This window comes from Melampsora larici-populina (assembly GCF_000204055.1).
Source record: "Melampsora larici-populina 98AG31 unplaced genomic scaffold MELLAscaffold_17, whole genome shotgun sequence".
Taxonomy (NCBI): Eukaryota; Fungi; Basidiomycota; class Pucciniomycetes; order Pucciniales; family Melampsoraceae; genus Melampsora; species Melampsora laricis-populina.
Window position 1 is genome coordinate 500,151 of NW_006768781.1, and position 17,330 is coordinate 517,480.

A 17,330-nucleotide genomic window follows, 5' to 3' on the forward strand; every position below is an offset into this window, starting at 1 on the left:
AACTTACCTTTATTCTTACCTCTGTCTTCCTGTCGCTTTCATCTCTCAATTAAATAGTCTTATTACTTATCTTATTAGTCTTGAGTTTGCTTCTCTGTTCTATCCTTGTCGGATTAGAATTCCAATTCTCCATCATAAAGATCATCGAAGGAAGTCGACCTCGATTTGAAATTCAAATTCAGCAAGATCGTTGAAATCTCATTATCATCATTTTATTAAATTCAATAACCTCCAACTGACCATTTCACCAAATAATTCAAAAGTGTAGTAGGAACTGTATTTTACAAAATATCACACTTACTTTTATGGTACAGCCTTATTCACTTATCATCAACTGTACGTTCATTCAATTGACCCTTTATAAATTGCATTCAGTTCTCATTTCACTGAATTCAACTCTCCCTCTCTCTCTCTCCCTCTCTCTCTTCACTCATATATACATACTTACTCAAATCAATATTTTCAAATCAACTCGCGGGGAACCGGCTATCCACCCTTCGTTTATGAATATATATTTACATTGTTAAATCGATACAAAACATTGTATTAGAATTATAAACCACACAACTCCTCCTCGATTCGACTCATAATCCCTATACATACACTAATCATCAATCCAAAAACATCCATTCATCAAACCATCCATCATCATCCCTGAAATCTTCCCTTCTCTTATCCTATTTATCATCTTCAGGAATCAGGCGTCGGTGTTCTTCTAATTGGGTCTGGTTTAGATTCTTCTTTGAGATCCATCTTTTGAACATCAAGAGCTTCATTAATCAATGTTCTTTGAGCTGTAGTCTAGTTCTGTAGTCTAGTCTACGCAGAATACAGTATACTCCTTATCACACTCTCCTGTTGTTCTTCACCTTTTCAACTTTACTTAAATAGCCTTAGTTCTCTCTATCACTGAGACTTCATTGTATCCTTGTCCCTTCCCCTGTTTCCTCCCTGTTCGATTTGGTCACCTTTACAGTTTTTGGCAGGTTGTTGTCTTGTCTCTTTCACATCTGCTTTTGGTCTACATACAACCAACTCTACTATACAACTCACCAAAAGCCTTATCCTCAAACCAATTTTGGTATAACTCTTCCAAATCCGGTCAACCAATACAGTCCGATTCCCACTCCTGGATTTCAATCTACCTTATCATCTCACCTCGACGGACTACACAACATGCCGATTCATCAGCCCACAAATCTCTCAGCCTCAGCTTCTGCATTCTATAGCAGCTCAATACTTTCCTCGACAAAATCAAACTCTTCTTTATCTCAATCAACCCCTCTTCCGTCTGCTTCGATGAGTTGCCCAACTCCAGCAGTCCTCTCTCCCTCCTCGCCAATTCGCACCACTTCATTACCTACTCTGTGCGAGGCACCTCAACCTACTCAGCCTACACCTCCTCTGATTCAGTACCCACAACCATCAGTCTCGAGAAGTCCTTCCTCAAATACAATTGATCCCATCTCATCATCCCCCGAAAGTTCACCTCCGACTATATGCTGCGCTCAGACCACTAGTGGCAGTAGCACCAGCAGTATCGTCGCACCGTGTTCACCCAGTCATTCCCAATCAGCGCGAGATGAGTCAAGCATCCCAAAAGGACATGCAGCTTTACCTCGGATCAGAAAGATTCACATTGACTTTAATTATCGAAGACCAACACCCAACTTGACACCCATCGAACCCTCGCCTGAAGAACTCCTAGCAAAGGACTTCAAATTTCTTACTCATGAACCAAGACAACCGCTTTGTAAGTTTCACGAGTCATTTCTTCTATTCTGTCCTCTTTTTCTACATTCTCAACTCGATGTGTAACCTACCATCAATCCGCTTGTGGGATCAAAGAGAGCAAGAGACGCAAGGGCGGTGTATGCGATAGTTTGTCAATGTATGCGAGCATCATGGGAACAGGGCAGATCTCGATTTGTGTTCTATCAGATCTCCTTTCACCCCTTTCTTCGATTGTCATGACTCATCGCCTTTGTTGCCTATCACTCTTTCCGATTTCACTCTTTGGATCTCACATCCTTCTGTATTACGCTCCTTTGTTCGTTTTCTTGAACAGCTTCTTCGCTGTATCAACTGTCTCGCGTGTAGGCTATATGCGCCTGCTTACGTGCATGTGTGTTTGGCAGCTACACAAGGTGATCCATGTATCCGAGCTCTATCTTTGTGAACCGATTCGCTCATTCCACCAATTCAGTCATTCAATCAAGAGTTCTAATTTCCATTTCACTTTAATCAGATTGAACTTCTCTCAGTTCATTCACTTCTAAATCATATCCTTTCTTATTTCCTGTTTCTATTGAATTCAAAAAATTGGTTGATTTTATTGAACTAAATCTGACTTCAAATCTCGTCTAACTCCTTATTATAGACCGTCCGGCGGTGCTGAGAAGAAGCAAGTTCTATCCACCCACTCAACCTCCAGCTGGTCAATCTGATTGCTGTGGACCAGCTGCCTGTCTTCATCAAACTCCACAATCTCCCGTCTCATCCTTTGCCGGACTACACGAAGCCCCGAGCCTACTCTCTCCAATCCGGGCGTACTCGTCTCGTTCATCATTCAATGTCAACTCATCCGCTCCTTTGCGAGCTTTGCCTCATACTCCCAATATCGTGATCATCGAGGGTCGAAAGTTCGGCCGGTTGCTCTCTAAGTCCCGTTGGGTTGTAAGTTGGCTTCTTCTCATGTCTGTTTCAGCACGTTTTACGCATCTGACGCAATGTTCTGGCTCCCTATTCAGCCCGATATCCAACGAGAGTCATGTGCGCATGATAATTGCCCACAGCGTTTCAACTTTGTTAACCGCAAGCACCATTGTCGGTCATGTGGCGATATCTTTTGCCGTTCCCACGCCTCTCAAACAGCACCACTCTTCGATGGCGGCCCAGGTGGTGAACCTACTGGTCAAGGTCTGGTGGATTGTCGGGTTTGTGACACATGTTCGGTCACACTCTCATGCGGCATCGATCCGATCTCACCCCGAAACTCCTTACGAAACTTGAGCTCCAGCCCATCATCACCCACGTTGACTGCGAAGGATCACCCAACCCTTTCAGATAGTTGGTTATCAGGTTACAGTAGTACAGGTTCAACCCAGGCACTTCCTCCTCGACGTCGCCGTAATGGTCAAGATCGAAAGAGACGACCGCAGTCTTCCAAGGGCTCCTATCCCACTTCTCGCGATCGAGAAATTGACACACCCACTGCTACGGTTAGCTCGGGTTCATCACATTTCACGCACTCTTCACCCGAGACTTTAGGATCAGGCAGAGATTTACTCCAACCCCGTCACTCATCAATGGGACCAGTTGAGCAAGAATCCAAAATAGTTTACAACTGCCTGAATCTCAATTCAAAACCCTATAATCCATTTCCAGTCATTCCGGTCATCAAGACAAAAGAAGAGGAAGTAACACGACCGGTGGTGTCTAATGAAGAACAATGGCCTGATCATGATGAAGAAACTGAAGATGAAGATGAAGATGCCGTTGTGGAGGAAGAGACTGTTATCAAATACAGACCTTCGAGATTGTTTTGGTGATCGATTCAATATGGCCTTGCAGCCTATGCTCCATTATAGAGATTTCTTTTTTCTGAACGATGAGATGTCACGGGGTGATAGAGATTTTTGGGCTGATAGTTTTCTTCGATTTCTTTTTTTTCTACTTCTCTGACTAGCTCGCATTTCTTGTGTTGTTTTACTTGATGGTTTTTTTCCCGCCTATTTTTTTTTCATTTTTGATTGACAGAGTCCGTCCTCATTCATCATGATACGTTTTCTACTTTTTTCTTTCTTGCTAGCTTTTCTTTCTAGCAGATCTCAAGAATGTGTAATCAACCTGATGAATGATTTTTCAAGACCAGAGATATATTTTATATATTACAAATTACTAACAACAGAAGATTAATGAAGCGTTATCACTACTTACTATATTACTTGCTAGTTATTTAGATTTTTTTTTCCCGATTGTTTCTTTTTTTCTGATTTTGTTTGATTTGAAAGATTTTATACATGTACTATTCTAATGACCATTCTAATGGATGGAGATATAGTTTGATAATAAATTTGGTTTATATTCAATTAAGTGCACTGAGTTGTTTTGGGACATGAGGTAGTGAGCATTGATCCAATTTCTTCCCTCGACTACTCGGGCGGGGGATATACCTTCTTTTAATATAGTATGAAAAGTGCCTGTCATGTGTCATGTCAGTTAACAATGAAGGTACAAACCATACCAGAGTGTGAAGACAAAGTACCAAGTATGACCAGGTGAGTGTAGATTTCTATTGCCAGGTGTTTGATGATAGAAGCTTCCTTGTAACCTTCATATTCATAACAACTCCAATCTGCATTTGAATCCAAGGTAGGTTAGTTTGACCAAGTCCATTTATTCAACCCCAAACCTGGTCAGGGTTTGGGCAGGCCAAAAAGAGAGAAAAACTCTAATTGAATGCCCTTCCTCCCTGTTGGGCCAGGGTTTGGGCAAGCCAGAATTGACTAAATATTTACTGGGCCTCTTGCTGAATATTGCCAATGATGTGGTGGGTGCAGCGCAACACAATTTTGATCCCCCCAGGCACATCTTTTTTGGTCTGAATTGAAGTGGGCGGGCCCATGAACCTAAGCATGTGATTTACAAGGTTTTCTGCTGAAACCAGCCCTCTTCCACCTTCAAATCATTTCAAATGAATCAATGTGTGTTATGGGTACCACCCCACACCATATTCTTCCATTATGGGAGCAGTTACAGTCTGGATTGAAAGTTACCCCAACAACAAAATATTGGACTACATTGATAGCAACATATGTTCATTGATTTTTTTTTTGATTTGGTTGATTTTTGTTGTACTATTGCTGTTGAATTTGTTTATAGGGTGTTCATATGAGATTATCAATGTTTTATGGGATGTAGAAGATGTGGCAGACAAAGCATCATCAAAAACTTGACCCATTTTTGTCCTTTTTTTGTGCCTGCTGCACCCTCTTGTGCCCCCAGCCAAAATGAGGGCACACCTGACCCCCTCCAGACGTGCCCGGGCGCGTACTTTTTCCCAAGCTCGCGCCCACCACATGAACTGCCAAGCAATTTGAGTCAACAACAATTTTACAAGTGGTGATAGAACATTTATCCTCCAAGATTGGTTGATCATGGCTCATGCTGTTGTCATCACCAAAAAGATAACAATTACTGGACTGAAAACACAAATGATGATATATGGAAATATTTCAAATTTAACAAAGTTTCTTTGTCTTGCTTACAAGTGGTTGAGGGAAGTGCTTGAGGCTTCAACCATGGCTTTAGGCTGAGAAATGTAAGATTTTGGATCATTCACCTATCATGAGTCTCATGGTGGGCACAGAACAAAAGGTGTGCCTTTTGGGTGCCCAAGGGCATAGGCACAAACAAGGGTGCACATGAAAACTTCAAATAAGGGGTGGGTGCACCCTACAGCCACAGTGTACCTTTTCAGGAGTTTTGGCATTAAATTCACTCCACACTGCACGGTAATTCCTCTCAGATGGCCTATTGGAATTCTAAGTTTTAACTTTGAATTGTGACATTGAAGATCAATCATTGGGTATGGAGTATGCAATGACCCAGGAATGCACCTACTGGTGCATGTGACCAAAAGGGGTATTTTTGGCCAGTTTCTGCTAAATGTACAGTTGTGTTCGAAAAGCTTGTCCAAATTTTCCCACAAAACTTGATCAATTTGGTAGTGAATTTGTGACAAGCTTTTTGAAAACAACTGTAGGTGACATGAAAGGGGAGTTTCTAGGGGCAAGACTTTGATGCATGTGAGCAGGGGATTTTTGACCTCTCAGGGTTAGGTTTCTTTCTCCACTTGTGCAGTGGGGATTCCTGGCAATCCTCCCAAATTTTGATCTTCCAAACAAAGTTGGAAACTTGAGCAGAGTCAAACATGGTGTCTTCTCCACTCATATCACCACACATTTATCCACAAACAACCATATAACCTCACTACAAGATCACATGAAACATGTCATATTTTGAAAAAACTCTACAAAAAGTCATCAAACTGCACAACCACTACTCAAGTCTTTGAGAAGGGAATCATCGAGATTCAACCTTGATGACTCAAATTCTCCAGCTGCTGACAACAAGGAAGGGATATGATTTCCAGTCAACCTCACTCTCAATGTGGTATTTGGTGCAGACTGCATTTGAAAACTTTTATCAAAAGGGCCTCTTGGGCCTGAGACTATTCTAGCCACATGAAAGATATAATTCAAAACTCTGTATGGACAGGCCAGATGAAATATTCTAAAAGAAGGTTTGCCACAGAATTTGGTGGAAACAAACTGAAACCATTTGCCAATTTGATATCGAGTGTGAGATTGCCATACCGCCGTCCATTACAAAACTTTCACTTTCTGTGTATTCAGTGCTTGACATATGTAACCGCCACAAGTACCAGCCCCACTCAGTGGGGCCAATGTGTGTTGCCTTGATATTGCTACTTGGTAATACTTGTTCCTGAGTTTGTGCATTTCTTCAAATTGCTGAGCATAGAGGCACTGAAAAATCTGGGCAGACATGAACTCAATATGTGGCTAAAGAATGAAGTAACAGCTACTCACCTTGACAGAGTTGATTATGATGGAACAATGATTGCATAACTGTTGCCGTGTGCCAAGTGCCTGTCACGGGCTGAGCCTCAACAGTTTTCCAAGATGTGATAAATGACAATTTGCCCAGAGCATTGTTTTGACAATAAGCAAGTGTGAAATGCCTTTCCACTTATTTATACAACTGTAATCTGTTGCATTTGATTTGCTGGCCATCTTGGTGTGTTTTCTGATGAATTTGCAGGCAAAACACATTCTCTGATGTTCATCAGGGGCCTATCTTTCCACAACAGGGGACATCAATACCCTTCAAAAGTTTTTAACCTTGGAGATGTGCAAATTGGAGTCACATCTACTGATGAAAAGAAGACTGCCATGAAGATAAGCTAAACACTGCACCTCTATCAGAGACACAAGATCTCCAACTTGTTCGCACCAAAATTTGTCTCAAGTTTGTCTGCCTTAGCGCATTGTTTTCCAACAGGCCTTCATCCCAGTAGCACCTTATCTTGTTACAATCCTTGCACACACTTGAAATTCAACTTTTTACTTCCCCATACTTTAATACTACCATGCAAACTCACAAACCTTGGCCAGCAACTTCATCACAGCCAGGGGCTGATTACCAAACCCTCACAAAGACTTCCCCCACTTGATACAACCACACCAGTGGTACTGGTCTTGCTTTATTTCCTCATTGCACCAATATACCCAACTTTGTGCCATTGCTGTTGGTTTACTTAGCACTCCCTACCCCTGGTTTTGAATTCAATCCTTCTTCTCCACAATATGTTAGGGATCTATCTCACTCTTAACCTGCTTTTAAGGAAAAAGTATTACACCTTACCCTTCTTCAGACTACAGGTATTGGAAACAATCTTGGCTTTGCTATGTGCACCTCTTCACCATGAATCAGTAAAGGGCACTGTTTCAATTGAAATATGCACCTTCCTTCTGGTGTTGTAAGCACATTAAAACACTGTCTTCTGAGAAACATGGTCTTAAAAGGATTCAAATCTTCAACTGCAATTGGGCAACCCCTGCACCCAAACCCAGACTACTTTAAGTGATCCCACTTTTGATCATCTGGCCCCATTCAAGTCCAATGTCTAGCACAGTTTGTATTAAGGAAGACTCTTACTGGTGAAATTGAATTTGAGTGGCTTGGGGAACACAAGAATCACAACCCATTCTTGATCAAAGACATGTACAAAATTTGTATGCCCAATGTGGTGAAATCATTGAACACTAGAATCCTGTAAGGTTTGAATTAGTGTACCATCCAACACCTCCTACACTGTCCCAGACTTTTTACCATTGGACATTGCTTGTGACTCTAATACCTGTCCCCTTTCTAACATCTTGATTTCAGCCACTTAGAATTAACTGAAACCTCTCACCATTATTGCTAAAGCCATACACATCACCTATCCCAACATTTGTAACCTCATTCACAACACTGCCAAAGCTATTGAACATTTGGACCCAAGTATTATTCCCTCACTAATTACCAAGTGAAATCAATGGCTTACCAAATGTGGTTATTCAATTATCAATAATTTTGACCAACTCACAAGCACATCCAAATTGGCTTTGTCTCCCCTTAGCAAAGACAGCAGTTGCTCTTACACAGAAAAGGCTTTATATGCTTTGATTCAATACATAATGTATCTAGCAACATTCTCAAATGGCCAAAGGTCAAACCTACACTAATTACCTTTATCATCCACAGCCCACATCTACTAGGCTCTGGCAGGCCAGAGCCTACCACTGACTTCATGAAAGCTTCATGAAAGCTTCAATACATTCTCAATAAAGCTCCAATGTAACTTCAGCTGGACATAAAGATACAGCACAAGTGACATGGATTCATCTGATATCAAGCAATCAATTACGGGCCCAGTTTAATTTTTTTACCAAATCTGTCACAAAAATGGTTCATTTAGTCATGTAAAATTTGAACTGCAGGATAAACCATTACAATAACTTATGTCAGATTACAATGATCACAAAAGATCCATCATGTCTACAATGTATTACAGCTTTAAGACACATACTGATGTTACTCCATATCCATCACATCAGTAACATGGATACATTACATACAGGTAGTCTCTGATATCAAGAAAATAATCAGGGGCCCAGTTTACCTTGATTTTTTTGGCTACATTACCTATAATTCAGTGTTGTTTATGTCCTGAAGGGTGGATTTGGAAGCAAGTTACTACTGCTATCAGTACAGATCTTATTTTAGAAGATATCACTATTTAATTTCTCATAAAAAACTAGTTTCAGTGTAGTGTAGTGTTGCAAAGCAACATACAGAACAATCTAAAATTTTTGGATATATTTGATATTTGACAGTGTTTATGTGGCGAGCCAAACTATATGGAGCTTTACTGCCAAGATTTTGTGATTCAATTTATTTCAAAAAGATCTCCCAAAAAGGTTTGAAATTTTTTCTCCGCAGCCTCACTTATTTTGGTAAACAGATGTGCAACAACTGGTGGATCCCAGTAGTAATATGTACACCTCTGTACAGAACCTGAGTGCTAAGATATGACTTTCTCAAATTTTGTTGAGAAACAACTGGATATGTAGATACAATCCCAGCAAATGACACAAATAACTCCTACTATCTTAAATAATTTTCTCCGTAAACCTTGTTTATACATGTAGACAGATGGAAAGTGTCTGACGGATCTCAACAGTCCTAACTACACCCCTGTACAGAACGGTATTGCGGGAATATTATGGTTTTGTGTTCTGGCCTCAAGCGTAGATGTTTCCAAATCTCTGTATGCCTTGTGAATCCATTCAGAAGGATGCACAATATCTGGCGGATCCCAATGGTTATCTACACCCCTGTATGGAGCTGTGGTGTGGGGATATATTTGTTTTGTGCCTTACACCACAAACCCCTTTTTTGTCGAGAAACCGTTCCTGGGGAGTTTAAAAAAACCCATTACAGAACTTCACCCCCGGTTTGTCAACTGCTTTCAGGCCTTTGTGGTGTAGCCTCACGCCCAGATTTGTCATGGACCTGTGGCAAAGGTCCCCTGCACTTGAAAACAGTGTACATTGTTGGGTACCATGTTGACTGTACTGTGCAGCAGGGCTTTGAAGCCTACAACAGGCCTGTTGTAGGCCCCAAAGCCCTGCTGCCGGGGACCATTGCCACGTGAGGCTAGAGCACAAAACAAAGATATCCCCACACCACAGCTCTGTACAGGGGTGTAGATAATACCGTTGGGATCCACCAGATATTGTGCATCATTCTACATGTATTAACAAGGTGTACAGAGCTTGGGAATCATCCACACCTGAGGTCAAAACATGAAACCATATTATCCCTGCAATACCGGTCTGGACAGGGGTGTAGATAGTACTATTGTGATCTGTCAGGCATTTTCCATCTGTCTACATGAACAAGGTTTACGGAGAAAATCATTGAAGATATAGTGGGTTGTGTCAAGACTGGTAAGCATAAGTTTTGGCCCAAAATCTACGGCCGGCGACAAATCCAGATTTCTTGTGAAATTGAATACAATTCCAAAAGACTTCTTTACACTCATTCTGAAAATGATTTCTCAGGTCAATTGGAGACAATTTTTTCATATTTTCACTATATGATTTTTGATTTTTCACTGGCTTTTACAGACTCACAGTGTCAAAGGTGTGGAGCTACTGATTTGGAGTTACCACTGTCTTGACACAAGCAACCATAGTAGAAGATATTTGTGTAATTTTCTGGGACTCTGTTTACATTTTCAGGTGTTTCTCAAAGAAATTTCAGAAAGCCATATTGTAGCACTGATCAGGTTGTGTACAGAGGTGTACAGATTACGTATGGGATCCACCTGTCATTGCGCATCTGTCCACGGCAATAAGTGAGGCTACAGAGGAAATTATTTAGCCTTGTTGGACGGCCTTTTTGAAATGCTCTAAAGATCCAATTTCTCCACAGAAGTTTTGAATTGCAAGATCTCTGTACAGAGTTGGAAATAGTACCATCAGTATCTGTGAAAAATTTTGAAGCTTCTTTGAAATGACTTTGCAAACTTTCTGAAGTCATGTTAGTCTCTGGCCTGCCAGTGACTAACTTCCATTCACTTTATGAAGCATACACAAGGCTGGGGGGTCTGGTAAAAACAGAAAATGTTTGCTGTGATACATCCCGTCCATCTTTGAGAGTTGAGGGCACATGATATGTTCCTTGAAAGACACCAGTCCTCTGGTTCTTCCCGTCAGCGGTCACATTATTTCTGTTTTGGTCTTCAGACCTGTTTAGATGTTTGCAGGCATCCTCTTGGCTTCTCTGAAGCTTGCAAGAAGTTTCTCTGAAATCTTTCTGAAGCTTTCATGAAGTCGTGGTAGTCTCTGGCCTGCCAGAGCCTGGCAGATGGGGGATGTGATCAAAAAGTTGGTGATTGAGAATGTTGATTGACGTCAAGAGGAGTTAATTAAAAACTTCTTCAAGTACAAAGAACCCAGGACCATGTATTGAATGGAGTACTTGAATTGTGTGCAAAAGAATCACATGCCATGTAATTTGAATGGCTTATGTCAAACCCATGACAAAAGAGGTAGCATCAGACATGTCTACTTTGGCACTTACATTTTGAATAATAAATCCTACCATGCTTAAAAAAAATCAACCTGACCAGGCTTTGGTTTATTGACTATCAGTACACAGTTTATAAACCTCTGTGTGTCTTGTGGATTGTTCTTTGCATGAACCAGACACTACTGAGGTAGTGAAGCATTTGTAATATTAATAGAGGCTGTCAGCCCTGAGGCGTAATTACAGGACCATGGGCTAACAGTACCATATGTAATATTACAATATTGTATAAAGCCATAAGCTACATCTCAAGGCTCAGTGTCAAGAGCCACTTAAGCACATGTATGTAAAGTATTGAATACATAATAAACCTAACCCAAGTGTCAACCACAAGTTGACACGTGAATAGACAAGACTCACACACCAACCACAAGTTGACGCTGGAACTAAGACTATATAAACCCCCCCTTCTTCCCTAGAATCATCCCCCATCTTTTACTACAATCACAGCACAGAACCACATTTTACTTGACTCCTACTGAGAGGATCTTCAAGTATGTGGTTAGTTGTGTAGCTTGTTAAAGACCATTCTTGAGCATTACGGGTTCCATTGCTGAACACCCAAGGTACTGATTTCTACGAGCCCAGGGCATTCATTGTCTCTAGAAATAAACCTTAAAGTAGCAAAGCTTCCTCCTTTTGAAGGAGTCTAAAGTAGCCTTCAGGATTTTTGGTTTACCAAAGTGTAAAGCCTGCCCCTCACAGTCTCACAAGGTTAGAGCGCATTAGCTCTTTATTGCCCTTATCTTTCCTTTCCTTTCTCAAATCGTCTTCTTAGAGGTCAACTAGCTGTAGTCTTCACTTGGGTGCACCACATAAAGACTGCAACTTCCTTTTCCTACTCTATTGTCTGTGTAGAGTACGCCTAACAGACGTGTACTCCTCACAGAGGCAGTTGACAAAGACAAATTCCTTCCAGTATAGTCCTTTTTTTGTAGATCTGGAAGCGGGGTACCAATTCTTGCCAAATCTTGTCCATTTGTATAAAGGCCAGCAGAGATAGAGCAACATTATGTTTTAAAAATCTTTGTACATACTTCATGGCTGTATTGAGAATTCTACACAGATTCCCTTTAGTGGAGTATGACAACAACAGTTGACAGAGATTCACATATTGCTGTATTCCAAGCTTGTGCATGCTTCGAAACCACTGTGGAGAAACTGGTTGGGAGTCTGGGTGAGCTTCAGATTCTTTAGGGCCTGTACAGAGTGTTACTTCCTTGAGTCTGAGTGGGGTTAAGAAATGGTATGTAGTAGTAAAGATTAGATATCATTCTGTTGCAATTCCCCTGTTGCGCGCATGTGAACATAGTCTCTAGTCTAATCCAAAATTCATGAAGACCACAGCATCAACACAATTCCATCCTATATGAGTCTATATCTAAACCTCACTTGTCCATTCCAATCTGTTATGTATCCTTTCAAATCCTATTGATCCTTCTTTCTCAAACACAATGGCCTGATTTGTTGTTGAAACTGACATTGAGATTTGTGACTGTCAAGCTCTATGTTATAAACCTTCCTCAAAAGATTATTGTCAGGTTGGGATTTGTTATCAGTTTGAATTTTTACTGTTTTGTGTAATGCGAGTTTTGTATCAAAAAATAGGGCCTTGAGGCTTCATCACAACTACATAGAGGGGGTGCAGGGACTGAAACAGGAGGTATCAATACCAGGATCCTAATTCTAACCTCAACAATTTCATTCATGCTTTAATTCATATTGGACAATCAAGCCCAATTTGAAATGGATTGGAATTATAGGAATGACTGAGCTATGTGTATTTGCTTTATATTATGATTGGATAGTACAAAATCGAGCCAAAAAAACTTGAGAGTGAAAGGTCATAGAAAAAAAGAAGCAAGTAAGAAATCAGTGCTAATAAACAAATGATGTTATACAAAAGTTAACTGTGCTCCAACAATTTTGAGCCTCAGGCAGGAATATTTGATTAATTGCTGTCATACAGCATCTCTGCACAGCTGCACAAGATATTGGAAAACTCAAAAGTTTCCTAATAAATATACATCAGTCCAATTTTGCAATGGTGTCACAGTTGTCATAAACACAGCAGCATCTCAAACACATTGCTAATAAGAATGTCTGTGGGGTCCCAAGTTTCTTGCAAGGTGGATTGCTGTGCTATGTTGGTACATTCTGGTAGTGTAGCACAGGGATCACACATCAGGCAAATTTTTAACATAGGTTTGACTTGAGCTAATTTCTTGACTCTTGGTACTAGCAGCACAGATGCCAGATTCATGGGGTTATCTACATCTTTTGGAAATGTTGTCTCCTCCTTGGGGCACAAAGGCAATATTGACCCAGCTATTTTATCAGTAGCAAGTAGTGTAGTGAAGCACAGAACCTCTAAACTGGCCGTTTGCACACTTCTGGGTATTGTCAGGGTTTCTGTACTTCTCCAGAATCCCAGTGCAGCATTCTACAATTGATGTGCCCAAGTACATATAGTTTTGAATTCACTACATTCTTACACTTTGAAATACATCTTCACCCCATTTGATTTTATTTTGAATGTCTGCCCTGGAAAATACCTGGGGCCTATGGGTCTTGATGCATTTGTAAAAAAGTTTAGGAGCAGATGTTTGATGGGCTTAGATTACCTGAAAATCCTAACCATACTGAAATTTGTGATTCCTGTGGGCAAGAACAAGCTTCAACAACAATAGCAGCAAAATTATGAGTTGTTCAGCATCTGATAGTATCTCTCTCATTCTTGGACACCAGGCTAAGCCTGGAAGTTGCATGTCCCCCCTAGGTACCAGAAATTGATTCCACCTGGCTTCCACATATTTGACTTGAGCTCAATCTCTATATAATGCATCACACTACAAGACAAAATTCATGATAATGCCTGGTATGCTGCCTGACAGAAGGGCAATCTCTAGTGATCAGCGCCTATCACTGTTGATGCAGCAGAGACCAACACTGCCACTATACTATACTATACCAGTATAGCACTATACTTGGTATAGTATAGCTTGGACTATACTTTTTTTTAAATTATAGTATAGTATAGTTGATACTATACTATACTATACTATACTATTACTATACTAAGTATAGTATAGTATAGTTGGTACTGTGCTTTCTGAAAAAAATATTATAGGGTATATATAGTATTGAGGCATTTTAATCCAGTACTCAATCAATTACACTTCAATTCAAATGAATACAAAATTCAGTGAGATTCATGTTACAACATTAGATGAAACTTGGATTTTCATCAGCGCTATGTATGAGATTTTCAAAAAGCTGCATCAGCAGCAAGACACATGTTCAAGACTTCAAATGCATGCTCAAAATCACCTGCCAAATGTGGTGGATGAGCCATCCACATGTGGCTGCTCACACCTTGCTCCATAGTCCAAGGGTGCAAACCACCACAATTGCCACCACATACATCAGCAGCAGCAGAAAACATTTGTTCAACTGCACACAATGAAGCACTGCTGGCTAAGTAATCCCAAGCTAAGGAAGCCGTGCCTAGAAAAAAATAATGTGAGTTATAAGGTAGCTGAATCATGATATAAAATTACTTACCTTACACCATGCCAAAGCAAGATGTGGATTACTTCACATGTCCTTGGATGGTGCTGGGATTTGAATATAATCACTTAATTCATTCTTAGATAATGAGTCCGGACCTGACTGGTGAAGGTGAGAGAATATGTCTTCTTCATCACTTTCTGATGATGAATTTGATGAATTTGATATGGTACCAGGGTGAACAACTTCTAATTTATGTTTTCTTTGAGTGTAATTGGTTGAAAGTAACTCAGTTGCATTCTAAAGTTTGGTCAAAATTGATCCAAAGGCAATTTCAAAGAAGGCAAGGTGCCAGCTAGGATGCAGAATGCAAGCCATTACTAGAGTTTCACATTTTAGTGCTTGTGATAAGAATTCATTGACTCAAGTGAGCATTGCACAGCGCATTGGATAAAAAAGGTCTTTGGTTGCTCCATCTTCTTCAAGTTTCTTCTTGAGTTTTTGTTGAAGAAGATAGTATTGAGATATATAGATCAATCCAGTTGGACCTTCACCCTCCATCATTTTTGTAAGAGAAATGAAGGGCTGAGACCCAGTACAAACAGTATCAAGTTAGATTAATATTGTATTAAGTTGAAGTGTGCAATTTTACAAGTTACATACCTTGAGCTCATCAACAAGTGATTTGATCAATCACCAATCCTCGGTGCTGAACTCAATCCCATTCAATGTTCCCCGCTTGTGATCCTGAAATAGGTCACAGAGGCGGGGTTGTTTGTTTGCTTCCATTTTTGTTTGTTTGAGACTCGATCTTCTTCAAGAACCTTGTCGATGACCTTTGTTTTGGAAATTCAGCATGATCTACAATTGTATCTCAGTTCAATGATAATACAGATATTTGAATATGTACATTCCAAGCTTCCCAAGCACGCTCCCAGGACATGCATCTGATATTCATCCTTATACCATAACCTGCCATCAGGTTCCTCACACTTACACCCTGCTTTTTGCCGATAGCCTTGAAAAGTCGGCGCAGTGTACCAGAACCTGTCATGCGGCGACAGACAAATTCAATCTATCAAGAACATACCAATTGAATCAGCTGTTTGGGATCATTAAAAGGAAACAAGATAGCTTTGATTGATCTGAGATTGTCAAAAACAAAACAACATACTTTTTTTGTGAGATTGCTAAGTCAAGTGTTTGGAATTGTATTGAAGGTACTTGTAATCAATGCGGGTGGTTGAATCGGCTCTGGCAATCAAGACCCATTGTGATCATCATTGTTATAATCCAAAACCTACATTAAGATCATCAAAATCGATCTCCTCCTCATTACAATCTTTGTTCAGCTCGTTTTCACAACCATCCTGATGTATCTCACTTTCAAATTCCTGATCAAGAGCGTTGACATCAGATTCATCTTCTTCCAGGATGGTAGCAAGAGTTTTGTGTACAGGGAAGGAGCCAAGATGCACTTTCTTTGTTGATTTTGATTCAGGAGGAGTGATTTTGATTGCTTTAAGCCCAGATTTAATGATGAGCGCGATTTGATGACATATACATTGGATATGCATCGTTTTTGCCTTCCATTCAAAGTCTTTGCCAGAATCAAGCGCAATTTTAGACAACCTTGTTTCCATTTCCCTTGCCATTGTAAAGTTGTTACCACCCAAATCCGTTGTCTGAGACAACATGTGTGATTTGCAAAAGATTGAAGTCAGCAAGTCATTCAAAACTTACATTATGAAGAAGATCAACTCATCTTAGGATAAAGTTTATGTTTTTTGAGAAGGTTTATCAATGGCTCTGCAAGCCACTTGCCGTTGTGATACCACACAATGGGTTTGAATCCAAGATGTTGAGAGACATACTCCCAATTGTCATTGATGTAAGTTATAGAATAGCTTGAGAATCCAAATTGGCTCCCCTTACTTGTCCAGGCATCCTGTATAATTGTAAACTTACTGGACACATTCTGGCATGATGTTTGGATGTAAGTAGAAATAAAGGAAATTAGTGATAGATTGATAACACAGGATGAAAGTTTGATACTTACAGCCAGAGAATCGAATAGGGCTTTCTTTAAAGATACATAAAGTCAGTGACCTTGAGTTGCAAACCAAGTCTGACCATGAACTTCATCTTCTGGATTGGTGTATCAGAAGGCAGCTCGTAGCATGCAATTTTCGGCATGCGTCCAAGGTACTGATTTGGAGACCATCCATAACACCGAAATTTGATTGAATGTCTTGTTATCAAACTGGCCAACTTTCTGAGCCAAAGTCACACCAGGCTCATCATCATCAATACCCTCTTCTAGTTCTTGTAGTTCAAACACTGTTGGTGGAAGTCGAGCTCCAGCTTCAATTGCTTCGATTCTAGCTTTACAACCTGGTTTTCCAGACTTTGACCGCTGAGTTGAGCCATCCCAAAGAGCCAGTAAATTTGTGTCTGAATCTGAAGCACCTCAAACAAGAGTTGGTTCACTGTTTGGTTGCTTGCACCAGTTGCACTTAAATGAGTTACCAACACATTTGAGATCCTAGGTTTTGTCACAGCAATGATGATTTGGAGAACCATGATTGAAATTG

The 17,330-nt window shown here is 40.3% G+C and overlaps 1 protein-coding gene across 1 annotated transcript; it reads left to right on the forward strand.

Moving 5' to 3' along the window:
• Positions 1–2,729: 2,729 nt before the first annotated feature.
• MELLADRAFT_35931 (uncharacterized protein) lies at positions 2,730–2,951 on the forward strand (the record flags this gene model as incomplete). Its single annotated transcript, XM_007409696.1, has 1 exon — positions 2,730–2,951. A coding segment is annotated over one exon (222 nt), but the record flags the coding sequence as incomplete, so codon positions are not given.
• Between the last annotated feature and the right edge of the window lie 14,379 nt (positions 2,952–17,330).